We start from the raw sequence: 27052 nt of genomic DNA on the forward strand, positions 1-27052 counted from the left end.
TCTGATATTTTTTTCTTACTTTATTATTGATAAATCAATTAGTTCGATTTAAAAGAAGAACTCTTAAACTAAAAAAATAATTTTGAAGAGTTTCTTGAATTAATTTTGAATTAAACAGAAAAATTCTTTAATCAATTCAAAATCATTTAAATTAAGCTAAGAATAATTTTTTATTTCGAATAAAAATGAAGAAATTTTTAAAAATATGATTTTCTTGGTAAAATATTTTTCTCTTAAATCAACTTAATTTTAAGCCGCATGTACAAGTTAATTCATTAAAATATTTCAAGTTTTAAACCTTAAATTTTTGGCAAGATATTACAAAATTTTAATCTTCATGATAATTTAATATTTAACATAAAAAAAAGAAATGATCGTTAATTATTTATCGTAATTTTGAAGTATCCTTTGAAAATATTCCGAATTTTTAATAATGATTTTTAAACTAAAAGTTTAAAAAATGTATAATTTTATCAAAATGGTAATTGTTATCGCTTTTCAAGAAATGGATATCAAGATAGAAAATGAATAAAAATAACAAAAAGAGTATTCGATGTGCATTTTAACCTAGATTTAATATAAAGATCATTTTAAATCTCCGCCCAGTTAGCGTTGCAGTTGGCTTGGAAGTTATCAATTGCAAGAACTCGACATCCAATAGTTGCGCTTCTTTTTGTTTCAAGGCGGTCATTTTTACCTCTTATGATTGATTTTATGATTAGAAAATCTCATTACACTCACATTTAATTAATAACCATCGGACTATACTTCGATACAGATGATGAGTCAAAAAATAAATTAATTACTATATTAAATTCATTAAGTTCTAATTTTTAATGGTTCAATCATTAGAAAAATTTCTAGTGATGAAATTTAAAGTGATGAAATCATAAGAACTATTGACAAAAAAAAGAACGTCGAGTGAAGGATAACAATGCATTAGAACTGACATCAATTATATTGAAGATATATAATAAAAAAGTGTTCTATGAATAAAACAATTATTTTCAAAGTTTTTTAGTTACTGCTAGATAACGATGACCCTGAGATATATATTTATAATTATTTTTTTCGAGAGACTAAAGAAATCAGCCGTCGTTTTAATGAAAATTTTAGATTTTGATTTAATATACATACTTATTTGCCTAACATATTTGGATGATTTAAGTCATTATTGATGTCAAAATGCGAGGAATTAATTTTAAAAGAAGCATTACTTTGTTTGTGAACAGACTAAGAAATAATTAAATGCCAAAAATATTGACTACTTCATTAGCGATTTCCTGATTCTACAGCTCTATATAATTAAATTAGATACATAAAAGTCACGTAAACAGTACGGGTTTTGTATTTTATATGATTATATATTTCGAGTTGAGCACAACATGCAAACTTTCAAGCCTCCTCTTTCGTCACTGCTCCTTACGGACGGACTATAAAGCGTTTTTATAGCAGCACAAGTAGCTTTTGGCAGTTTAAAATCTGTTTCGTTAGCCTGTACGACGCGATTTAATCTGAGATTCATGGAAGTATTTGAGAAAAACAAGATAAATGTAAGCAAACGTAAAAATTCTTCATAGAATAAAGCTTGTAATTTAGTAAATATAAATATGAATCAGTAACTCAGGCAAGTTTAAAAAAAAATTATTTTCCAATAGTGTTATGTTTTTAAAATTTTTATTTAATATAGCTTTACATTCATATACTTAAATTAAGAAAAAAGGAGTACATTATTAAAATAAAGTAATTATATATAGCGCTAGATTTGATGGTATATACAAACGAAAAAATAAATTATATCAACTAATACAGAAGTTAAGAAACAAAATTCCGTATAAAGAAGTTTTGTATAAAAAATAATTTATTTCCTACTTTTATGAACGAGATAAAATTTCTCTAAACAATTTCTTGATGGAATATTTTTGACGTTCATTGTGATGAAGTGTAAACCGAAATTTGGGTCGAATATTTGGTCTACGAAAAAATCGTTGGAGCTTGAAAAAAAATCGATAAACTGATTACAACATGAAATATAAAGCAGCGAGTAATGCAAACACAGTAGTCAAGCCTGGAACATTACAAGCTGAAGACCCGGTAAAACTGTCATCAGAGGAATTGTAAAGTCCGGCCAGAGATATTTTGCGAGCGAGACTGTTAGTTTTCAGAACAGTTGTTTCGAGCGGTTTTTGTTGCTCAGGATTTTTTGGACCAACATTATCTTTATTTTCTTCCACTTCACCGGCGTTCTGGTGATCTTTATTTCCGGTACTCGGTTTTTGGGGACCAACGTTATTTTTATTTTCTTCCACTTCACCGACGTTTTGGTCATCTTTATTTTCGGTACTAGGATTTTTGTGACCAACGTTATTTTTATTTTCTTCCACTTCACCGACGTTTTGGTCATCTTTATTTTCGGTACTAGGATTTTTGTGACCAACGTTATTTTTATTTTCTTCCACTTCACCGGCGTTCTGGTGATCGTTATTACCGGTACCAGGATTTTTGTGACCTACGTTATCTTTATTTTCTTCTGCTTTATCGGCGTTATGGTGATCGTTATTTCCGGTGACCGGTTTTTGGGGACTAACATTTTCTTTTATTTCTTTCACTTCACCGGCGTTCTGGTGATCGTTATTTCCGGTACGCGGTTTTTGGGGACTAACGTTATCTTTTTTTTCTTCCACTTCACTGGCGTTTTGGTCATCTTTATTACCAGGACCAGGATTTTTGTGACTAACGTTATTTTTATTTGCTTCCACTTCACCGGCGTTTTGGTCATCTTTATTTTCGGTACCAGGATTTTTGTGACCTACGTTATCTTTATTTTCTTCTGCTTTATCGGCGTTATGGTGATCGTTATTTCCGGTGACCGGTTTTTGGGGACTAACATTTTCTTTTTTTTCTTCTACTTCACCGGCGTTCTGGTGATCGTTATTTCTGGTACGCGGTTTTTGGGGACTAACGTTATCTTTTTTTTCTTCCACTTCACCGGCGTTTTGGTCATCTTTATTACCAGGACCAGGATTTTTGTGACTAACGTTATTTTTATTTTCTTCCACTTCACCGGCGTTTTGGTCATCTTTATTTTCGGTACCAGGATTTTTGTGACCTACGTTATCTTTATTTTCTTCTGCTTTATCGGCGTTATGGTGATCGTTATTTCCGGTACGCGGTTTTTGGGGACTAACGTTATATTTTTTTTCTTCCACTTCACCGGCGTTCTGGTGATAGTTATTTCCGGTACGCGGTTTTTGGGGACTAACGTTATCTTTTTTTTCTTCCACTTCACCGGCGTTTTGGTCATCTTTATTACCAGGACCAGGATTTTTGTGACTAACGTTATTTTTATTTTCTTCCACTTCACCGGCGTTTTGGTCATCTTTATTTTCGGTAACAGGATTTTTGTGACCTACGTTATCTTTATTTTCTTCTGCTTTATCAGCGTTATGGTGATCGTTATTTCCGGTACGCGGTTTTTGGGGACTAACGTTATCTTTTTTTTCTTCCACTTCACCGGCGTTCTGGTGATCGTTATTTCCGGTACGCGGTTTTTGGGGACTAACGTTATCTTTTTTTTCTTCCACTTCACCGGCGTTTTGGTCATCTTTATTACCAGGACCAGGATTTTTGTGACTAACGTTATTTTTATTTTCTTCCACTTCACCGGCGTTTTGGTCATCTTTATTTTCGGTAACAGGATTTTTGTGACCTACGTTATCTTTATTTTCTTCTGCTTTATCGGCGTTATGGTGATCGTTATTTCCGGTGACCGGTTTTTGGGGACTAACATTTTCTTTTTTTTCTTCCACTTCACCGGCGTTCTGGTGATCGTTATTTCCGGTACGCGGTTTTTGGGGACTAACGTTATCTTTTTTTTCTTCCACTTCACCGGCGTTTTGGTCATCTTTATTTTCGGTACCAGGATTTTTGTGACCGACGTTATCTTTATTTTCTTCTGCTTTATCGGCGTTATGGTGATCGTTATTTCTGGAAACCGGTTTTTGAGGACTAACATTTTCTTTTTTTTCTTTCACTCCACCGGCCTTCTGGTGATCGTTATTTCCGGTACCCGGTTTTTGGGGACTAATGTTTTCTTTTCTTTCTTCCACTTCACCGGCGTTTTGGTCATCTTTATTACCGGTACCCGGTTTTTGGGAACTAACGTTATCTTTTTTTTCTTCCACTTCACCGGCGTTTTGGTCATCTTTATTTTCGGTACCAGGATTTTTGTGACCTACGTTATCTTTAGTTTCTTCTGCTTTATCGGCGTTATGGTGATCGTTATTTCCGGTGACCGGTTTTTGGGGACTAACATTTTCTTTTTTTTCTTCCACTTCACCGGCGTTCTGGTGATCGTTATTTCCGGTACGCGGTTTTTGGGGACTAACGTTATCTTTTCTTTCTTCCACTTCACCCGCGTTTTGGTCATCTTTATTACCGGTACCCGGTTTTTGGGGACTAACGTTATCGTTTTTTTCTTCCACTTCACCGGCGTTTTGGTCATCTTTATTACCGGTACCAGGATTTTTGTGACCAACGTTATTTTTATTTTCTTCCACTTCACCGACGTTTTGGTCATCTTTATTTTCGGTACTAGGATTTTTGTGACCAACGTTATTTTTATTTTCTTCCACTTCACCGACGTTTTGGTAATCTTTATTACCAGGACCAGGATTTTTGTGACTAACGTTATTTTTATTTTCTTCCACTTCACCGGCGTTTTGGTCATCTTTATTTTCGGTACCAGGATTTTTGTGACCTACGTTATCTTTATTTTCTTCTGCTTTATCGGCGTTATGGTGATCGTTATTTCCGGAAACCGGTTTTTGGGGACTAACGTTTTCTTTTTTTTCTTTCACTCCACCGGCCTTCTGGTGATCGTTATTACCTGTACCAGGTTTTTGGGAACTAACGTTATCTTTTTTTTCTTCCACTTCACCGGCGTTTTGGTCATCTTTATTTTCGGTACCAGGATTTTTGTGACCTACGTTATCTTTATTTTCTTCTCCTTTATCGGCGTTATGGTGATCGTTATTTCCGGTGACCGGTTTTTGGGGACTAACAGTTTCTTTTTTTTCTTCCACTCCACCGGCCTTCTGGTGATCGTTATTTCGTGTACCCGGTTTTTGGGGACTAATGTTTTCTTTTCTTTCCTCCACTTCACCGGCGTTTTGGTCATCTTTATTACCGGTACCCGGTTTTTGGGAACTAACGTTATCTTTTTTTTCTTCCACTTCACTGGCGTTTTGGTCATCTTTATTTTCGGTACCAGGATTTTTGTGACCTACGTTATCTTTATTTTCTTCTCCTTTATCGGCGTTATGGTGATCGTTATTTCCGGTGACCGGTTTTTGGGGACTAACAGTTTCTTTTTTTTCTTCCACTCCACCGGCCTTCTGGTGATCGTTATTTCGTGTACCCGGTTTTTGGGGACTAATGTTTTCTTTTTTTTCTTCCACTTCACCGGCGTTTTGGTCATCTTTATTACCGTTACCCGGTTTTTGGGAACTAACGTTATCTCTTTTTTCTTCCACTTCACCGGCGTTTTGGTCATCTTTATTTTCGGTACCAGGATTTTTGTGACCTACGTTATCTTTATTTTCTTCTGCTTTAACGGCGTTATGGTGATCGTTATTTCCGGTGACCAGTTTTTGGGGACTAACATTTTCTTTTTTTTCTTCCACTTCACCGGCGTTCTGGTGATCGTTATTTCCGGTACGCGGTTTTTGGGGACTAACGTTATCTTTTTTTTCTTCCACTTCACCGGCGTTTTGGTCATCTTTATTTTCGGTACCAGGATTTTTGTGACCTACGTTATCTTTATTTTCTTCTGCTTTATCGGCGTTATGGTGATCGTTATTTCCGGTGACCGGTTTTTGGGGACTAACATTTTCTTTTTTTTCTTCCACTTCACCGGCGTTTTGGTAATCTTTATTACCAGGACCAGGATTTTTGTGACTAACGTTATTTTTATTTTCTTCCACTTCACCGGCGTTTTGGTCATCTTTATTTTCGGTACCAGGATTTTTGTGACCTACGTTATCTTTATTTTCTTCTGCTTTATCGGCGTTATGGTGATCGTTATTTCCGGTGACCGGTTTTTGGGGACTAACATTTTCTTTTCTTTCTTCCACTTCACCGGCGTTTTGGAGATCTTTGTTTCCGGTACTAGGATTTTTTTGACCAACGTTATCTTTATTTCCTTCCACTTCACTGGCGGTTTGGTGATCTCTATTTCCGTTACCAGGATTTATTTGATCAACGTTTCTTTTATTATCTCGATCCTGTCCATTTCCGAGTGGTTGTGCAAGACCCAAATCTAAAACATCAACATAATGAATCTAATATTTGTTTTCAAATTTTCCATCATGTTGGGGTTTAATTAAAAATTTCCTTATTTATTACGAAACGTCAAGGACAGTTAAATATAACTTTCTGATGATGAGAGTTTCACGACATAACTCCGTCATTTTGTACACCGATAATATTAAATGATCGTAATTACTATCGTCTTTCACAATAATTACTAGTTGAGGACTGTGACGGTCCTAAATCTTTTTGTAGTAATAATTTTCATCACGATATTATTAGTTATGATCACGATGATAATAGTAGGTATCATTTTTAGGATTATATTCCTTCAAATGCAGAACATGATAACTATCGCTATTTCGATCTTTTCTATTACTATCTTGATAGTTACTATTAACATGACAAAATTTAATTCTATATCATTCCCAATAACTATCAAAACTATCAAGACTAGTAACTATTATGAAAGAACGATATTTATTATAATTATTTAATTCTTTCTGTTTACGATTATGAATTTCTATTTTGTACAAGTTGCATAAATTTCATGCTATTCTGAAAATTTATATTAATAAAGTTGTATATTATTTCGAGTATCTGTGCTGACTTTCTTAATTTGAAGGTATTATTATCATTTATATGGTAGATTTACAAATTTCATTTATTACTTTGCTGCAATTATAACGACCTGGTTATTCAATAAAACTTAAAAAGTAAAAATAAAGGATATTATTGGGATATTTCATGCCAAATCGACCACTTTCTACGCCCCTTTTCGATTTAGCTTAAATTTTTTTATCCTTTTCTATCCCATAAGTCATTTTTTTTTATTTTTTATCCAACCATAAAAATTTGTGAACTTTTGAATAAAACCGGTTTTTCACTTTCGAAATAGCTATAACTTTTTTAAAATTTGTCTTATCAAGAGGTTTAAGAAAAAATACAAGAAAAGTATTCAAACGTACTTGATGGTTTTTTTCTGAAATTTTTGGAGTTTTGAAAATGATAATTTTTAAAAAATGATCAAAACCCTATAGTTTAGTCAAAAATAGACAAAATGACAATATTTTATGTTTATACCCTCGATTACTTTAATCTTGAATCAAGAACTCGAAATCAAGATATGAAATTTTGAAATTCAAAAATCTGGTTTCCTTAACAATAACTTTCTGTACACGGAAAAAAGTAAACTGTAATAAATAACAGTCGATTTATAATAAGTAATGATCAACTGCTAAAAATTACCATTTCAAACAGTAAAATCATGATTTTACTATTCACTTTATAATATTTACCATTTAAACGTTACAATTTACTCTTTACATGGAAGAAAATATTATTTCAAACAGTAATATTCGCTATGTAAATGTCTAAAATGTTAAAGTATAATAATTAAGAATTCAGATTTTGATATTTATCATTTCGTACCTAAAAAATGATCTTATGATATCTAAAAAGTATAAAATAAAGTTAGTAAATTTCTAATACAAGCAACGTCAATATTTACAAAGTAAAATGGTAAATTTTAAACGCAACGCTAAAAATCAAACTGTAATTATTGACTTGCTTGGATTGGTAAAATGTTCATTTTAAAAGTATAATTTTTACTGTTTCAAATGTTAAATTCTCCCAGAGTGAGACCCCTTCTCTTTCATCTGAGTTCCCCTTCTCCACATAATATCGACTATATATTGAAATGGCAATTTTTATTGTTTGAAACTGTAATTTTTTAAGATGAAAGAGTCGTTGTTTACTATAGTGACAACTACTAATCACTTATTTTGGATATTAAATTATAAATTGTGGCTTTTATACTTTCTACATTAAGTTCTGTACACTGATAGAAGGATTTGTTTATAGTTAAAAATATTTGTTAATATTTAACAAATCATTTATTAGAGACCACTTTTTAGTCCTTAACAAATATTTCTTAGTATTTAAAAAGATTTATTAATATTTAATAAATGAATATCTGATTTATTAAATACAAACAAATCATTTTAAATACTAAGAAATATTTGTTTGATACTAAAAAATGGTCTCTAATAAATGATTTGTTAACTATTAACAAATATTTTTTTAATACAAATAAATCCTTCTATCAATGTAATATTTATATTTTTGCCACCCCGATGTCCGCTTTACTGTTTGAAACTATAAAAATTAACCGGGATCCGAGTGAATATTACAGTTTACTTTTTTCCGTGGACTCAAGTTCATTTTTCTCTAAATTAAATTCATTTTTCTTTCACAGGATCTTTATATCTAGCATACGTTTAAGATTGCATCTCGAGACAAGGGCGAGAGCATTTAGCATACCTGAGAATTGTAATGTTTTACTTTCATCTAAATATGCACCGATAAAAAAATTAACTTGTTTCAAGAGAAAAAGTCCTAAGTGAAGTACATAATTTTGAAGAATTAAATCAACTTAAATAATGTAGCAAAATTCTGAAATTAAGTTAAATATAACTTGAATAAAGAATACTTTCTTAGATTAAGAATTTTAATACCTGGTTCAAAATGCTCAAACTCTTTTAAATTACGTTCTTGGTTCAAGAATTTTTCACTTGAATCAAATTATTTTTTTCTATCCATGTGCGTATTTTTTGGTTATCCTGACACTCTTTGGGTTTTTAGTGATTATACCAAGTTCTCAATATAATGCTTAGAGCAAAATAAATTACAAAACACTATTTTGATTCATCATTTTTTTAAATTAATTTCTTATTTCATGTTAATTTCTTACCTGGTGATATTTCAGATACCGATTTATACATCCCTTCTCCATTCTCAACGGTGTAGAGTGCATTTATGACTTTCGTACATTCGTTTTGCGCATTTAATTCACATAGTCTTTTTGTAGGTACTATTAAAATTAAATTATGAAATATGTGGTAAGAATTAAGTATATAAATTTACTTTGCACACCCTAAACTTCCAAATAAAAAAAAATTCAACTCCATGATAATGTTTATAAGAATATTAATAATTTACAAATAATTTTTACCGAGTAATTTACTTATTCAACCGAATTTCATGTGATATATATTTAGTTTTTGTACTTATTTTAAATATAAATATATATTCTATTTTCTATACAATTTTGTCTATTCCAAGCTATTTTATAAAAGACAATAACTTGTCTCCTCTTAACTCATTCGTGATATATTTTACACTTGAAAGAAAAAAAAAAACAATTGACCTTTTTAAGTTTCCAAATAATTTCTTGTTCAAAAAAAAAGCTTAAAACAGATTTTAAAAAATTAATTGAAAAATATCTTTGTAGTATTTATCATCCGTATACAAAGAATTTTATTATAAGAACTGGAGCAATAAATTTTCTAATAATTAAAAACAGTCATGTTATAAGTCATATTGGATATCCAATAAAAAGACTTATTCCAAAAATTGAAACTTTTTTTTATTTCTAATTAAGACTTATATTGAAGTACAGACATTTTATAATTCGAACGGCAAAATATTAATTTAAGGTGTGCAATATTTTACATTAGTTTTCATCAGAACTACCCAAGCGTCAGAAAGAAATGATGAGTTTTTGGTAGATTTTACTCAACAAGAAGTCAAAATTAATAATCGTCAACTTAAATTCAACAAAGAATTAGCAAAAAAAAAAAATTTGTGCCGCTTGGGTATGAATGATGTTCAAAATCATTTTCTCTTACCTCCATTGATACCCAAAACCACTAAAGTACTAAACAATACATATAATATCAATTTTACCCACTTAATAATCATTTTAACTATCCTTTCAATATACTACTTCTTTTCTAACTAGTCAGAAAGAATTCCACAAATTGTTTTTATACTAACTAATAAGTAATTGATAACAACTTCTTGGAACCATTAAACAGGGAATTTTTTCACATGAGATAAAATTACGATTAATTCCATAAGACCTTGATTTATGTTATCGGCTCAATGATTATAATTGATTTTTTTCATTATATGTATTTAGGTACAATGTTCAGAAGTAGATCATAAAACATGAAAACGCCTGAAGCGTCGAAAAAAATAAGCCGACATAACTTTTTTTGTTTCAAATGTATTGTGAGCCTGTGGTTGTATAAAAAAAAATGAATCATTCTTTAATTAGATATTATTTACGCTTAAAAGTTAATATAATATGATAGAAATAGATTGCGCGTTAATGGAGCAAAGTAAAACATTACAAACTTCGTGTATAATTTAAATTGTCTGACAAAGCCGAAGACGAGGTAAGCCAATGTACTTATAAGAAAATCTTATTGTTGATTTTTGAATTTATCAAAAAAATTTTTTTATTAGATTTACATTCCAATGCTCAAATTTTCATTATTACTAGCAGGAAAATTTGAAAATTTCAAACGTCAAAAACTAATTTATTCATTTTTCAGTGTTCATAAATAAAATACAAAATCTGTCACTACTAAGATACTTCATGAAAGATTAAACCGAACAAAAACAGTTTCACTGTAAAAAAATTGCGCCAAGTCCACGTTCATAACACTATCAAGAAAAAAAAAATTTCTTTTTTCTTTACAAAAAGATATAAAATAAAAAAATTAAAAAATCCAAGTAACCGATATGATTGTATTTGATTTTCGGAAATTAAAAAAAATTTTATTGTAAATTTGAAAATTAAAAAAAACATTTTGGAACGTATTTAGTGTGCATGGTTGCAAAATATTTTACTTTTAATGAAATTCGTAAAATCTATTTACTAGGACTTTATAAAAATTGAAATACACAATGACGCACACTAATTACGTTCCAAAATGTTTTTTTTAATTTTCAAATTTACAATAAAATTTTTTTTAATTTCCGAAAATCAAAGACAATCATATCGGTTACTTGGATTTTTTAATTTTTTTATTTTATATCTTTTTGTAAAGAAAAAAGAAATTTTTTTTTTCTTGATAGTGTTATGAACGTGGACTTGGCGCAATTTTTTTCCAGTGAAACTGTTTTTGTTCGGATTTTAGTATTTTTTGTAATTATAATAAAAATTTACAATAGGTACCAACTTAAATCTCGCGTTGGCTGCATTTTTTATAGCAAACTGTATTTTTATAACTGTAGTTTCCCATCTATTGGAAGATTACCATGCATTCTCGAATTATTTAGTCTGTGGCATGTCACTTTTTACTATGGAGGGTAGAAGTACTTCTACCCTCCATACTTTTTACATAGAAAAAAAGTCAGGATCGAAATTTTTGAGCTTGCTATAGTTTGTGCTGATAAAATTTAATAATTTCAAGTAGATTAACAGGCGAGACCATCTTTTTCTCGCTTTGCTCTCACGGAGTTCAACGGAACTATCTCTGTCGCACTCCCAACAGCAGAGCAATTGCAGTTTCGATTGGTTTCACGAAACGAATGAAATTTTTGAAAAAAACGCTTTGTGGTGAAATAGTTTATTAAATTATCTATTATCTCTAAAAACGTTTTTTCAAAATTTCCATTCGTTTCGCTAAGCCGATTGAAACTGCAATCACTGGTCTCGGCTGTTAATTGTTATAATTGAATATAATTAATTAATATCAGTAAAATAAAGTATGAATTACAGTTATAATATAAAATTTAGGAACAAGAAGTACCGTCCCTGGCGGATTCGTGGTCACGGTAAAATGATCGTGAAACGACGGTGAATGTACCATAAATTCACAGTGTCGACAAATGATCGTCGAATGACCGTCACTTGACTATCGAACGGCCGTCATTTGACAGTGAACGACGAGTATCATTGTGAAAGTTTTTCACTGTTACTTTATGATTTTTATTCTGTATAGTTATCATACTTCACTATTCGAAAAACCAAATTTTTACTTGACTTCTCCGATTTTTTACCTGAGTAAAAATCGTAGATCATCGATCGATCGTCTGTCATTTGACAGTCATTCGAAAACATATAAATTGTCAAAAAACCGTAACTCGGTGGTAGATGCACAGTAGTCTGTGAGTGAAACGACCGTGAAACGAGCGTATAATGTCGGTAAGTCAGGAATTTTTTACTAGTCTACAATGAAAAAGTGCTGATTATATTTTTTTTTTTATTTCATTAAAAATACTCAAAGTGTATAAAAAGATAGGTAAATGAGAAATTTTCAGTAACTAATCGGTATGAAAAATTAAAAAAAAATATTAAATTATTGTAATTTTGTTTATTTCAAAGTAAAATTATAAAAAATTAATCAGATTACAGGCAATCAACAGAGATCCATCATTTCAATACTTTTCAGAAGAGTTTATGGCTTACAAGTGTTGAATTTTTTTTATAGTCTTAAATGAGAAACTATATACCCAGTAAACACGTTTACGTCAATGTTACGTCAAAATGACATTGGGCTATGTCAGGATTTACGTAAGATACAAGTCACGAATGAGTCATATGTGACTCATTATTTCACACTTCTTGACGTAAGATTCTGACGTAAAAATATGACGTAGTCATGACGTCAGTATTATGTCTCAATGACATTTATGACGTCAATATGACATACCTGTGATGTCTATATCATGATAATGATGTCATTATGACGTAAAAGTGATGTAAGTGATGTAAGAATTGTATCTCAGAAAAAATATTAAAAAAAAAATTTCTCAAAAATAAAAAGATGGCAATTTTGAAATTAATTATAGTGTTGTGGACTTATTACAGTTTGAAACACTAGTTATATGTTGATACTTGATGAAAAAATCCTGAAATATGATGGGCTCGAACTTGGGTCCTCACGTGTCGGAGTCTGGAACGCTGCTCACTTGTCCAAGTAACGGTTTATGTCACGAAGTAAATAACTTACGTGATAAGCCTTACATGACGAAAAATGCTTATTTCATAATTTTTTCTGAGATTAAATGGATTTTAAGAGCTGGAATTGTATAAAATTCAAGTCTAATAATTTATACAATTTCATAAAATTTCATTAAACTCATGAAATTTTATAAAGTTCTATAAAACTTTGTAAAAACTCTTATAAAAGGCTCTCTAGTGAAACTTGTGGTAATTAATAGACAATTTATAAATTTTCATAAGAATTGATTGAATCTTACACTTTCAAAAATTTTCGTCTAAAAGCGGACACAGAGAACTTTCACAAAGTGAAATTTTTTCAGAGTAAACGATGTATCCGTGTCATTTGAATATTTTTTGATACTTATTGATTTCTCAAGACTCGAATTTTTTTTTATTTAATTTTTTCCGAAAATTTAGTATTTTTCATTTGGATTTTTCTTCTTCAAAATTTCAATTTACAAAATTTAGATTTTTTTTTTTTTTAATTTCAACTCTTTTAAGTATACCATTTTTTTAATCTATATTTCTTTTTAATTTCAATTTTTTTCGAAATTTGAATTTCTTTAATTTAACATACTAACAAAATTATGAAACTTGATGTACACAGTAAAAAAATTTTGCGTCATTGTGTCAAAAAATTTTGTGTTAAAAATTTTTATTTTAAATATTTAACATTTTTTTATGTTGATTTAACACAATAAATGTTAAATTTACACTTAAAAAAGTTAAATATTTAACACAAAAATTTTTAACACTAAAGTTTTTGACGCAATGACGCAAAATTTTTTACTGTGTAAAATACTATTAGTCTCGTCAATAACAATCATGGAACTGTTTGAATTATTTCAAATACAATGTTTCATAAGTAGCAGCACTAATGTCAGAAAATTATTTTTCAAGTAATAGTGCAATATTTAAATGACTGACATTTTATTTCTTGACGCGAAATCATAAAAAATTATATGTTTACTCGCTTGACGGTTTAAAAATTTAGAGTTCATGCCACATAAATTGAACTCGGTATTTTGTTATCAGTTTCACACCAAATCATTTATACCGAATGAAGTCGAAAATATTTTTACAATGGATAAAAGTACCTAAATTCATGGAAAAAATATAAGTGAGAAACATACACTGATAAAAAAATTGACTTGACTCAAGACCCAAACTCTTGAACCAAGAATACCATTTTGAAGAAAATGATTTTCTTGAGTCAAGAGAATAAATTCTTGAGCTAAGAAATTATTCTTGGTCTAAGAAAATTTTCTTGAGTCAAGAATTTATTCTCTTGACTCAAGAAAATCATTTTCTTCAAAATGGAATTCTTAGTTCAAGAGTTTGACTCTTGAGTCAAGTCAATTTTTTTATCAGTGTATGCAACGAAAAAAAAGTATTTCTTGCACCAAGAAAATTTTGACGGAGGCCGAAGTTATATTGGAGCAAGAAGTGTTTTAGTGTCAAGAAATTTTGACTTCATTCACGAAATTTTCAGTCATCTCTAATATATTCTTGGTCCAAAGAAATTTACCTTTGAGTCAAGATTTTTTTTCTGCAGTGTATGGAAACATACAAGCAAAGATACAAAAAGTTTATATCCCACATGTATTTAATTTGTATGTTTTTTTCTTAAAAACGTAAATGAAAAATATTTTGTATGTTATTTGCTAATATGTTAGATATATTCATTAATATTATAAATTATAAATTTTTGTTATTAAGAGCGGACTTAAATTTACAAGGTACCAGCTTAAATCAGCTGTTTACCTCTTCCTGATTCTTACTAAATTTTAAACCAATTTTCACTAATATTTAGCGATTAATTGTAAATTAGACATCTTGTTAAAGAAGTTTTATATTTGATAAATTTTGATCAATCGATAATATTAAAAAAATACATCCCCCAAATTTTATCAATATTATGGAAAATAATCGTTTGTCACTGATTTAGAAAATGACTTTCAAATTACGTCAGTATTATGTACAATTGTGACAAATTATTGATGTTAAATAATGACTCACAGATGGTATCGGTATTACGTAAGACCGTGACTTGTCACTGATGTAAACACATGATATTAATCTTACGTCAAGATTACGTACAACCGTGACTTGTCACTGATGTAAACGCATGATGTTAAACTTACGTCAAGATTACGTACAGCCGTGACTTGTCACTGATGTAAACGCATGATGTTAAACTTACGTCAAGATTACGTACAGCCGTGACTTGTCACTGATGTAAACGCATGATGTTAAACTTACGTCAAGATTACGTACAGCCGTGACTTGTCACTGATGTAAACGCATGATGTTAAACTTACGTCAAGATTACGTACAACCGTAACTTGTCACTGATGTAAATGCATGATGTTAAACTTACGTCGTTATGACATACAATGATGGCATTAATGTTACGTAATATTGTAGTTTATATATTATGTCAGTTGTTCGTAATATCTAAGTCATTTCCGTTACATCATAGAGAAGTAATAAACTTACATCAGTATGATGTCAAAAATATATCATATATTTTTACATCATAATTGGATCACAAGACAGGTCAATTTTACGTCATATTTACGTAAAATATTGTGACATTCCTATGACTTATAAATGACGTCATATTGAAGTCATGTGTTCACTGGGATAATACCTTTTGATTATGAAAAATATAATAATCAATATTGTTTTTTTTTTTTTTTTTTTTTTAGAGACGAAAACTTTAATTTCAAAATTATGGAAAAATTGTTTGTTATCAAGAAAAATTATTATAAGATATTTTTTTTTAACAATTCAATTTTTAGCAATTTCTTTTCCAGATCTTTTTTTATACAATTAATAATTTCACCATAATTTCGAAATTAAGAATTTCGTAATCATCAAAAATTTGAATCATTTATTACGATTATTATTTTGAAGTCATGGAAAAAATATAACTTTATTTAAGCTATTTTTATCTGTGCAATGAAAAAAAAAATGACTTGGTTTTGACACCTTATGATGTGACTGAATCCAAATTTTCGTGCAGTGTCTTAGACAGCCTAGCTGGTAGAGTCTTGGGCGCGCGACCAGATGAATTGGGTTCGAGTCTCGGTCTAAGACTTACCGCAATATTTTTTTTTATTTTATTGTCCGTGATAGTAGCGTAAAATCACCGTATTTGGACAGTATATTGAGCGTACAGTGTCAGTCATAACGTCGTAGATTCACTTGCGTATGCACCGTAAATATTCAATAAATTTATAGTAGATATGACTGATTTATAGATTTGACTGACAGATCGCTCGGTAAGAACGAACTTTATACGGTGAAACGACCGTGAAACAACCGTCATTCGACCGTGCTTTCACCGTGTCGCCGAAACCGCCAGGGGTAGAATTAAATAAAATTTTGCAACCTCAAAATACCGTTCTGCTTACAGTAAACACAGTCGGTAGTCTGGCACTCCGTTCACAACGGATTTGAACGGAACTTGGCGCTAGATTCTACCGAATCTGTGGATTAGTAGAATTTTAAGTCCTGATTTTGTTCTGAGTTCAAAATTTCATCTCTGCTTATTTCGATTCTTCTTAGTAGACGAAAGAACATGTCCAATTTTTACAAAATCATTCCTTATTAAAAAAAGAGATGTTAAAAGATTACCTTAATGTAAAAATTATATCTATTTAGTAATCAAATCAAATCTCTTCTTTTAATCAGGTTCATTTAATAAATAGTAAAGAATAGCTATTTTATTTTTTAAGACTCTTAACAATCACTAAATACTCATAAAAAATATAAGTATTACGTAATAATTTTTAAAGTCTTTAGTTTTGATAAACGCAAACAATAAATTATGTTTAGTTAATTAATTACACATTTTTAATCTATGCATATAAATTATACGTAGAGTTTTTGTAACAATCATTTTTTAAATCGCCCGTATATTATTATTTCTTCTTATTATTATTATTATTATTTTATTCATATATATATAAACTCGAGCAGTTGAACTTGAAGCGCGAAACCCAAAATATATTTTTCCATGTACACATATGTATGATTATGTCAATTATTTAACTTAATTTGAATACTAAGCTAACAAAGAAGATGATTATCATTTATGATCTGGCATTCATTTAAAACTGTCGTAATAATTATAAATCCTTAATTTAATAACGTAACTTTTATTTCCATTTATAATTAATGTAAAGAATATATAATAACATTCTATTAATACCAATGGAGAGTTGGATTAAAAAATATTCCATAAAACAGTTGTTCTTTTAAATTATGCAAAAATTTCGTAATATTTTTAAATATTTTAACAACTGTTAATTACGTAAATATCGATTACAAATGAATAAAACTAAAAATCTAAGTACAATTTTCGATTTTTTAAAATAAGGTAATACACGTTTTTTTTTATAGAATGAAAACTTGAAAATTACTAAAAACGACCGGTTGAAAATTTTTTGTTTATACTGAAAAAAAAATTATAAATTATTTAAAAAAATATTTTTACTTACGTTCATTTAAACACAGAGTTGCAAAAATGCTGAGAAGTAGAAAAATTTTGAAATCCATATGTCTCAGTATTATCTTGGCTTGTTTTTTAATTTACTTTTATCCGACTGTATTCCAAAATATACTACCAAGATACTTGACTCACAGCTCAATATATCGACAATTAAATGATCATTAGCACGTCATAAGTAATAACGATTGAGTTTCATTATTGAAATATTAATTTAGTGGTGTTCGGAATTTGATGATAATCAATAAATTTCCACATAATCTAATTTTGTCACTCATATAAAAGTAGAATATTAAAACACCGTAAGCTATACGATAGTAGGTAAAAAGTCATACATGACAATTGAACATTATCGAATTCGAGGCCTTACTAAACGATTTATATATATCAAAAAATAAATCCCTCCTCAAGTATTAATTATTGAGATTTCGAAATATCGGAATCTTACGCATTAATTAATATTATAAATGTGGGCATTTTAGTTTCATTATTTTCAATTTTAAGCCTCAACTCTGCAGAAAAATCTATTCTCTGAAAAAAATTTTAAGAATTTTTTAAAATTAAATTTACATTAAATTTTTAAATCATATAAAGTTTTTTTTGCTTATTAATTATAATAGCTTAGAATTGTTGATTCATTTATCGCGTAGGTGAACTATAATTATAAAAACTATACAAAATTTTTTTTATTGGGGTATATGCAGAAGATTAAAAATAATGCATGAAGACCTCGAAATTTTTTTTGCTTCTTAATTTGTCAGAATGAAACGAAAAACAATACTTATAAAAATAAAAAATAAAGTAATAAAAAAATACATTTTTTTCGGAACATAGATAACACGTGCTATCTACCATATTAGGAAGTTAAATTGATTAAATTTGTTTTTTATGTTCAAACAGGTAATATTTTTGATAAGAAAAAAAAATTAGTTAGTTTTTTTTATTAATATTTTATTTTTTAATAATAAACAATATCCAAATAAAATTTATATTAATAAGTTGTATGCAAATGTTTTATTTTTGTTTAATGACGCTAAAAAATCAAAAGAATAATCTTTGGCAGACAAATTTTATGAATTGCGTTGGAAGTATATTGACAGATAATATGACAATATCTAATAAACTGATATGTGAACAGATAAATAAAGAGAAGTATGCTTTCGTCAAGTTTTGTACTGAAACCATTAATTGTTTAAACTTGTAAGTATGTTAATTGCATCTTAATTGTAAGTATTATATATTTACAAATATTTCTACCGATGGCCACATTTACACCTAATAAGTTAGAATAATATGTCTATACATCGCTTTTGTCTAACATTGATATAGACTATTCCCAATCATAATTGACGTCATTATGACAATAAAACTTAAAAATATAACTGAAGCAATATAAATCTTATCAAGTTATTTTTTTCATTTAGTTCTAACGATGACGAACAAAGTTTTTTTATATCAACAAAAATTGTTACTTCATAAGAATATTCAATTGATCCGTAATTTTTTCGTAAAAAAAAAATAATTTAAGTAACTACTGATCGATATAAATTTACCATATTTTTTTTTTTTTAATTCAAATTGATATTAATCTTTAGTCTTAAATTATTTAAGCATTACTTGTCTGTCTTTTTTTTATTTTTAAAAATATTCCAAGAAATAAATTTTATTACAGAAGCTCTAATTGTTTCATCACTAAATTTCTGTTTTTCTAAATGAATTTAATTAAATAAAAAGAAAATTAGTTTTTAAAACATAGCAGCTAACTGGCCATCGTTTATCGAGCATCTTTCTCTTAATAGCATATATTCACAGAAAAATTATAATTTCATGAATATTAGTAACTTATAAACTGCAGCAACTGTAAATAACTCATGCTTAATATCATCGAGATATTTAGTTGAATTACTTTGCACCGATAAATTGACTTAAGATAATTATTCACGATATTCCAATAAGTAGATTTTGTTTTTTTTTTTTTGTTATAAACGTTTTTTTTTCTTTTTCTAAGAGAATTTCATCATCATAAAATCATCATCATCATCATATTTATTTATAACATTCATTTTAATTATACTTATTCCAGTGCAATATTTCGCAGTACATATTTAACAGTATAAGCAAATGCAGCAAACCCTACAATAACCGCTAAATTCGTTAATGCGCTATGAATAGGACTTTGTTCTCTATTTAATTGATTACGAATTAACGATGATACTTCAGATGTTGTCGACTGATGTCGTGTTTGTAACTCTCGTTCTTTCCGACTTTCCAGTTCGCTTTTAATCTCCTAAAAAGAGAATATATTTATTATATAAATAAATAAGTTAAAAAAATATTGAAAGTGTTTAAATAAATTTAATTTAATCGTGTCAAACCATATCTGAAAGTTTAATAAGTTTACAAGTATTAAAATTACAAAAATAATTTTATTTTATAACTATAGATTAGTATCTATCAAATAGCCTCAAGTAAAATGTCGATGAACAAGAATCCGAACAATAATTCATATTTCAACCGAATGATTGAACCAACAGCTTTACGATATGTGTGAGGAAAGTATATCATATTCTATCAAAATATCATATCTACTAAGGAGATTATAGAATATAATTATCGAGAAATATTTATTTAATTATTAAAAGTTTAGAGAATGTTTAAAGAAATAATTAGAATGAAAAATTCCAATTATTTTGATTTTAATACTTACATGTTATTTTACATCGTTATAAATTTTATTTTATATTGTATCTATATCAATTAAGCCTCAGTATTATTAATTAATTTTAATTAACTATGTACGACATAGCAATTGATAATTTATCAAATTATTTTTAATTCTTAAATTCATAAAAAAAAAATTAGGAAAACGGTTGACCCCAAAAGCCATCCCTGCAACTTCCCGCTAACTCCATATCTAAACGCTCAACATTTCACTTATTTTGTTTTTGAGCTCTTCGAGCTCAAAAGTACAATTTCTGTGTTATTTTGAGTTCTCCGAGCTCAAAGAGATAGCTTCTTTATGCATTTGAGCTCTTCGAGCTCAAAAGTCTGATGGAAGTTTGATAAAACACTATTTTTTGAATTTTCAAACCGCAATAACTTTTGAATGAATGAACCGATTTTTACGCGATTGGTGGCATTCAACGCAGTTTTTGAAATCTCATAACGGATTTTTAAGTTTTAATTGATCGAACAAGGAATTTTGAAGTAATCCCAAAAAAACACTTTTTTTGAAATTTTTCGTTTTCGATAATTCTCGAACGAATCAACCGAGTTTGACGGGACTGGTAGCAATCGACGTGGTTTTTCAAACTCAAGAGCGGACCAGTTTTTGGAATTGATCGATGCAACCATTTAGAAATTATTCCAAAAAAACGATTTTTTGAAAATTTTTTTTTGAGATTTCTCAAAAACTAGCGAACTGAATTGATTCAAATTTTCACGAAATTTAATGGCAATGATACTCTTTGGATCGCCACCTATTTCGATCCGATCGGTCAAGCCGTTCAAAAGTTATAAGAAGTACATACATACACACACACACACACACATACAGCCGCACGGACACCATCGCGGGAATAGTCAGGAAAGCTTCCTGTGACCTTAAAACGTCGAGATCTGATGAAAACTCAATTTTCGCAAAACGGGGTGAAACCAATAACTTCCCGAATTTTTAAAATCTTCGATTTTCTTAGCGGGAAGTTAAAAAGTTTAATTTTTCAATTAACGTCACGAAATAATTTATAGCATTCACTTTTCAATTAAGTCCAAATCTTATTAGTTAATAAATTGTGATACCGTTTGAATAAATATTTTAAAGATTATAAAATACAATAGCTATGAGAATAATTAAATGAATTAATGATCTTTACTTACCGCAACTGTATCTGGAAATAGTTTACAAAAAGTTTTATCTTTGAGATTAAACTCTAAGCTTTGATATGCCCACTGTTTTTTTTCCCAATCAGTTGTGTTTATACTACCAAGCGTAGGGCTCTTTTCGATCTGTAATTAGATTTATATTGTTAAAAATAAAAATGGTTCCAGTGAATCATGATCCTTAAAGATAACACCCTTATTAAAAAAAAAAAAAGATTTAAAACGATTCAATCTATGCAAAATTTATATAATATATATTTGTCGTTGAATTGTTTTTAATCGCTTTGAGCCATTTTGAATCTTTTTTTTTAATAAAGGAATAGCTTAAAAATGTATTGTGGATAAAAATTAAATTTTACCATAAAACTTAAAAGGCCTGTAAGAATAGTTGATACACTCCAAGCAGGATTCCATGTGTCAGGATGAAAATCAGATATTGACAAACATAATCGCGTATTGACTTTGAATCGGCCGTTTGGTGTAGTCATATAAATACTTGGTGGTTGAAATGGAAATTCTCCGGGAAATACTAATTTACCATGATAATAACCTCCTTCGTATGGCGTATTTTCTGGACCTTTCACGACATAGTGCCTAAAAAATATTGATTATTATTGTTAGTATTAACAATATCACTTTTCTAGCGAAAAACTTTATGAAATTAGTTAGCCGACATCTAAAAATTTTTACGATTTTTTTTATTAAAAAATTATTACAAAAAAATTTTTCATTTGTTAAAAACTTCAAAAACTATAAGTGCCATTTTTTAAAAATATTTTTTAGTTATAATTTAATAAATTAAGTAAAATAAAAAAATCAAAAATGTCGGCTAACTTTATTATTATAAAACTTTTCTACCAAAAAATGAAACTATTTGAAGAATATCCAAAAATAAAAATAATTTTATAGAAAAATTATGAATAGTTTTTTGGTAGAAAAGTTTGTTGCATTTATAATGTCACTATAAAAACATAATGTTTAATACCATTCGAGAATATTTGAAGGAACTGGTTCAGCAACAACATAAGGTACAGGATCTTTTTTCAATCGCAAATAATCTTGTTTTAATCTGGACGTTGCGGTGATACTTTTTCTCGCCATTATGATTATTTATTAAAGAGCCTAAAAAAAGTGAAAATTAATTATTTCTTTTTTAATCACTCCAATTTGATTATTTTGCTCATCACTAATTTTAACAATTAATGCGACTTAATTATTGCGCCCCATTATTATTATACAATAACACAATACGATACTAAATAATTAATAAATTTGCATACAACAATTAATAACTTAAATAATAATAAATAAATAGACTATAAATTTTAGATAGTAATAAAAATATATGAAATTAAAGGTTGTCTATTAGACTAAATAAACAGAAATATTTATCAAATAACACCTTGAAGAGTTGATACAGCTGTACTGTTTAATAAATTATGTACTTATATACTTACATAAAGTATTAAAAATTATGTATTTACGAAATATATATTAATAAAACGATAATAGATTGAAATAGTTATAAATTGGTAAAATAATATATATTTGACAGAACGTTTTTATGTGACACACAAAACATATGACGATGAAATTATTCTGAGGTACACCTCCTGCCATCTACTGTTTAATAAACTAGTTATTAATTAATTTATTAATTAAAAAATTTTTTAATTTTTTTTTTTAGTAAATTATTAGATTTTTTATATTAAATTATATTTCTTTAACATTAACATTTTTTATGAATGAAATAATTGTTTTTATTTAAAATTATGATTACTTACTCAATGGATAAATTTTCGAGATCTAAAATTAGTTGCTTAAAGTACCGAGTGTGTCGCTAGTGATTCAGAATAATAACAATGGCCGAAAGCGGTGATGGTGATACTTATCTAGAGTTTAAGGTTTAGAAAAGTAGAATCGATCGTGTGCTGTGCGTCGTTATTGGAAACAAAATCAAACCACGCATTGCTGATTACATTATTTTTATTCTACACGACTATTGTGTCACTGTTATCTGTTTCAGTGAATACATCAACTGAGTAATAAAACTGTTTTTATATTGTACACATTATTAAATATATTACAATGGCTGATTCTTCTTATGAAAAAGGACTGAGCGAACTTTCAAAAATGAAAGTAAGTATTATAAATTTTTAGATTGTAGTATTAAATTAAATATGGAAGACATATATTGTTATTTTTAAATCAATTTATTTTATTATTTAGGTCGCCGATTTAAAGGTAGAATTAAAACAAAGAGGGTTGCCGACAACGGGAAATAAAAATGAACTTGTTGAAAGGCTTCAACTTGCTATTCATGGTGGTATGTTGATTATCATTAATCCGGTAAATTTTAAACATGTGCTTATATTAAATGTACTTATTGAGTTATTATTTATTATTTTAGATAGCGCATTATCACTAGACGAGAATGCAGAAGAAATTTTAGATGAAGATGCTGTACTTGAGGTTTGTAATAACAAAATATCATAATAATTATAATTACTACATTAATTCAGCTAAAAAACTAAAAAAAATAATTTTTTTTTTATTAAATATAATTACAGAAACTTGAAGTTTAATTTTTCTCAAATTAAATTTTTTATTATTAATATAAATTATTAATTAAAAATAAAATAATAGCTTTAATCTGTATTAAGAGAATAAGAAAAATTTTGTCTCTGAGTTAGTCATATGATAAAATCGGTTTTTTTAGTGAAATTTAGTGTCATTGCAAAGGTCTTGACTTGAATTTGTGCCTTTTCAAGGTTTCATATCATTCTCACCGATAGTCAATTTATGATGATAAGTATTTAGGCTGCATTCGAAAATTCTCTATTTCTAGATACATAATTAAGAAATAACCTGGTATCTTGTGAACTATTGACATTTTTAAAGATATAAGCTCATCCCGATGTTACACTCATCAAGACCTTTCATTTGAGTACCCACATCAATTTTTCATATATTTTATATATTTACGTATATGTATATATGAAAAATATATCAAAATGCATGTGGGTACTCAAATGAAAGCTTTTGATGAGTGTAACATCGGGATGAGCTTATATCTTTAAAAATGTCAATAGTTAAGAAAGTACAGTGCAATTTAACAAAAGTCATTATTTAATAAATTAATTTATTACAGGATGAAGAAATTGAAGAGTTGACTCCTGAAAAGCCAGATTCTCAAGAAGTCGGTGAAAAGAGAAAATTATCAACAGATGCCAATCAGGTATCAGCTAAAAAAATAGTTCTCAACCGTAATTCAGTTATTGAAGAAATAAAAGTTGATAAACCAAGTGATGAAGAGCCACCTAAATCTGTTGAGGCAGCTGAACCTCAAAAACGTGTTATTAAATTATCAGAAGTTGGAATAAAAGAGGTAAACTTACGATAAGCTTATTTATTATTGATACTAATATATGTAACTTAATGCGAATGTTTTCCAATTACATTATCGTAATAGGAGCTTATCTGGATTGTTTACAAACACAACAAACGTCATTTTATAGTTCAACTCGTTTTTTTAATTTAAACACAACTGCATGATAACTATTATAAGATTAAGTTGTTAACAAAGTTTGTTTAATTTTCCAGCGGTTGGAAATGAGAGCTAAAAAGTTTGGTGTACCATTATCTGAGTCAGCGAAAAAAGAAGCCAGGTCAGCTAGGTTTAATAGTAGTAATCAAAGTGATAAATCTGCAGCGTCTATTAAAATACCTGTTGTAAGTATTAATATAAATTATACTGTTGAGTCATTAAAATAAGTATATATGGGTGATTCTCTGTAAGGATGTTTTTTACTGTCCCAGGCATTTTTTTATTAGAAAAATTGTTATTTTGTTACTAAAAAAAATTTATTACGAAAGTAAAAAAACATTTCTATTTGGAGCATTGAAAACTAAAATGGAATAAATTTTGGTTTTTTTTGCTATAAATTCGTAAACCACCGAAATGTCAGTCCCCTGGGCTGTCCCAGTCCCAAAATTAAAACTTTAATATTAAATTTTAAGTTATTCGTCAATAATATATAATTTGATCCATAATGTTTATAAACTTAATTAGTTAACTAACAATCTTCTTCAATAAAAAGTACCGAAAGTTAATTTGTTTCATTAAATTCATTAAACCAAAGTTTGTCCCAGGCATTTTAAGATCAGTCCCCTGCCAAAAGTACAAAGCCAAAAAAAAAAATCTAGCGTGTTATTTTACCTTTTGTCAGGTTTATAAGGATCTAACTAGCCGTGAGTTAATAACCATAGGGCTGTTAGTTCTTTATCGCCATTTTATTTATTGTCAAAGCACAGTTTTTTCTGGAAATATGTGTCTGGGCCACTTCAAAACTCAGTCCCCTGGCAGCTATTTTTGTTTATAATTTATTTATAAAATTGGATCCATAAGTCTTAATATTATTCTAATTAATGTAAACATTCATTGAGAACTTAAAAAGTTGAATGCATTGAAATAGTTTGCTTCATTTTTCTCAATTTGATAAAAAAAATCAGTCCCCTGTGATGTTATATGGCAAAAGATACACAAATATCGAAAAAGCAAAAATTAATTCGGCTGTTTATTTATTATAATTAAGCTGATAGTTTTGTAGCCCTTGTTAATTTTTTTTCTAATAAAGTCAAAAATAATTTGGTCGGACAATTTTGTACAGATTTAAGACGTCCTTACAGAGAATCATCCATATACATAAATCTATATTATACAATTTTTTATTTTGCAGGAAACATCTGTTGAAACCCTGAAGAAACGTGCAGAAAGATTCGGAACAGTTTCAAATGTTGTGGAAAAGGTAATTTTGAATTATCAATAAAACTTCAATATAATATAAATAAAAATTATTTATATTTTAATGCTATTATTTTTTTTTAGGTTGAGCTTTTGGAAAAAATTGAAAAACGTAAAGCAAGATTCGGTGAAGTTCAAGTACAGCCCATTAAGAAACCTACCTTTGTTAATAGAGTTAAATATGTTAAATGATATCACTTATCATACATAAATTTATCAAAACCTATTATTTAATTTACACATATAGCCTTGGATATTTCATTTATTTTTTTTTTCTTTATTAAAATTAAATGAGCTTATAATGGTTGACTATTTTATTTTGTTTCAATTCTGTTAATTGTTAAATTAACGCATGATATTAACTCAAATGAAAGATAAATTGAACTTATTAATTTGCTAAAATATTCAACTCATCGCAGTCATAAAAAATTTTTCATTTGTTCGTTGATGTTAAATTCAATTATGCTTTTCTCTAATTAAGGAACGTTAAATCGAATGATTGCATTTTTATAACTTTCTTTTATTTAAGTGAAATAAATCTATACAAAACTATGAAATTTAAAAATCTTAAACAAAAAATTGATATTTTCATTTAAAAATAGTTGTTACATACACAACAAAGTTAAATGGATTGTCATTTAATTTTAAGCTCCTTAATTAGAGTTTATGAAAAAATTAATGAGTATTTTAAAATCAAAATATTAAATGAATTAATATTATTGAAAAAAAATTTTTTTTTTCAAAA

General features: G+C 28.4%; 3 protein-coding genes and 1 long non-coding RNA gene across 4 annotated transcripts; 1 reads left to right on the forward strand and 3 right to left on the reverse strand.

Moving 5' to 3' along the window:
* Positions 1 to 2018: 2018 nt before the first annotated feature.
* LOC123261464 (uncharacterized protein DDB_G0290685-like) lies at positions 2019 to 6115 on the reverse strand. Its single transcript, XM_044723057.1, has 2 exons — positions 6039 to 6115; positions 2019 to 5958 (listed from the first exon to the last, which is right to left on the reverse strand). Exons 1-2 carry the CDS (start codon positions 6113 to 6115, stop codon positions 2019 to 2021), a joined length of 4017 nt encoding a protein of 1338 aa, XP_044578992.1.
* A 159-nt stretch (positions 6116 to 6274) lies between these two features.
* LOC123262221 lies at positions 6275 to 10032 on the reverse strand. Its single transcript, XR_006508892.1, has 3 exons — positions 9999 to 10032; positions 9062 to 9181; positions 6275 to 6319 (listed from the first exon to the last, which is right to left on the reverse strand). It is a non-coding gene; the product is annotated as an uncharacterized LOC123262221 (long non-coding RNA).
* An 8755-nt stretch (positions 10033 to 18787) lies between these two features.
* LOC123261163 (ubiquitin-conjugating enzyme E2 J2-like) lies at positions 18788 to 23098 on the reverse strand. Its single transcript, XM_044722677.1, has 5 exons — positions 22961 to 23098; positions 22489 to 22625; positions 21863 to 22097; positions 21501 to 21629; positions 18788 to 19911 (listed from the first exon to the last, which is right to left on the reverse strand). The coding sequence occupies exons 2-5, from the start codon at positions 22602 to 22604 to the stop codon at positions 19699 to 19701; spliced, it is 693 nt and encodes a 230-aa protein (XP_044578612.1). The 5' UTR covers positions 22605 to 22625; positions 22961 to 23098; the 3' UTR covers positions 18788 to 19698.
* Positions 23099 to 23367: 269 nt separating this feature from the next.
* Positions 23368 to 26547, forward strand: LOC123260597 (SAP domain-containing ribonucleoprotein). Its single transcript, XM_044721783.1, has 7 exons — positions 23368 to 23642; positions 23733 to 23829; positions 23914 to 23975; positions 24655 to 24891; positions 25107 to 25235; positions 26243 to 26311; positions 26392 to 26547. Exons 1-7 carry the CDS (start codon positions 23592 to 23594, stop codon positions 26497 to 26499), a joined length of 753 nt encoding a protein of 250 aa, XP_044577718.1. The 5' UTR covers positions 23368 to 23591; the 3' UTR covers positions 26500 to 26547.
* The last annotated feature ends 505 nt before the right edge of the window (positions 26548 to 27052 follow it).

Source organism: Cotesia glomerata, linkage group LG3 (assembly GCF_020080835.1).
Source record: "Cotesia glomerata isolate CgM1 linkage group LG3, MPM_Cglom_v2.3, whole genome shotgun sequence".
NCBI classification, from domain to species: domain Eukaryota; kingdom Metazoa; phylum Arthropoda; class Insecta; order Hymenoptera; family Braconidae; genus Cotesia; species Cotesia glomerata.

Bases quoted from the DNA above. Each gene is read 5' to 3' on its own strand.
- LOC123261464 (XM_044723057.1), bottom strand. From the start codon at position 6,115: ATGTTAGTCCCCAAAAACCGGTCACCGGAAATAACGATCACCATAACG. The intron at 5,959-6,038 runs GTAGGTCACAAA...AAATAACGTTAG, and splicing joins CAGAAGAAAATAAAGATAAC to TCACAAAAATCCTGGTCCTG.
- LOC123261163 (XM_044722677.1), bottom strand. From the start codon at position 22,604: ATGGCGAGAAAAAGTATCACCGCAACGTCCAGATTAAAACAAGATTAT. The intron at 21,630-21,862 runs GTAAAATTTAAT...ATCTAATTACAG, and splicing joins CAGGCCTTTTAAGTTTTATG to ATCGAAAAGAGCCCTACGCT. The intron at 19,912-21,500 runs GTAAGTAAAGAT...TTCTCTTTTTAG, and splicing joins TATTTCCAGATACAGTTGCG to GAGATTAAAAGCGAACTGGA.
- LOC123260597 (XM_044721783.1), top strand. From the start codon at position 23,592: ATGGCTGATTCTTCTTATGAAAAAGGACTGAGCGAACTTTCAAAAATG. The intron at 23,643-23,732 runs GTAAGTATTATA...TTTATTATTTAG, and splicing joins GCGAACTTTCAAAAATGAAA to GTCGCCGATTTAAAGGTAGA. The intron at 23,830-23,913 runs GTATGTTGATTA...TTATTATTTTAG, and splicing joins TCAACTTGCTATTCATGGTG to ATAGCGCATTATCACTAGAC.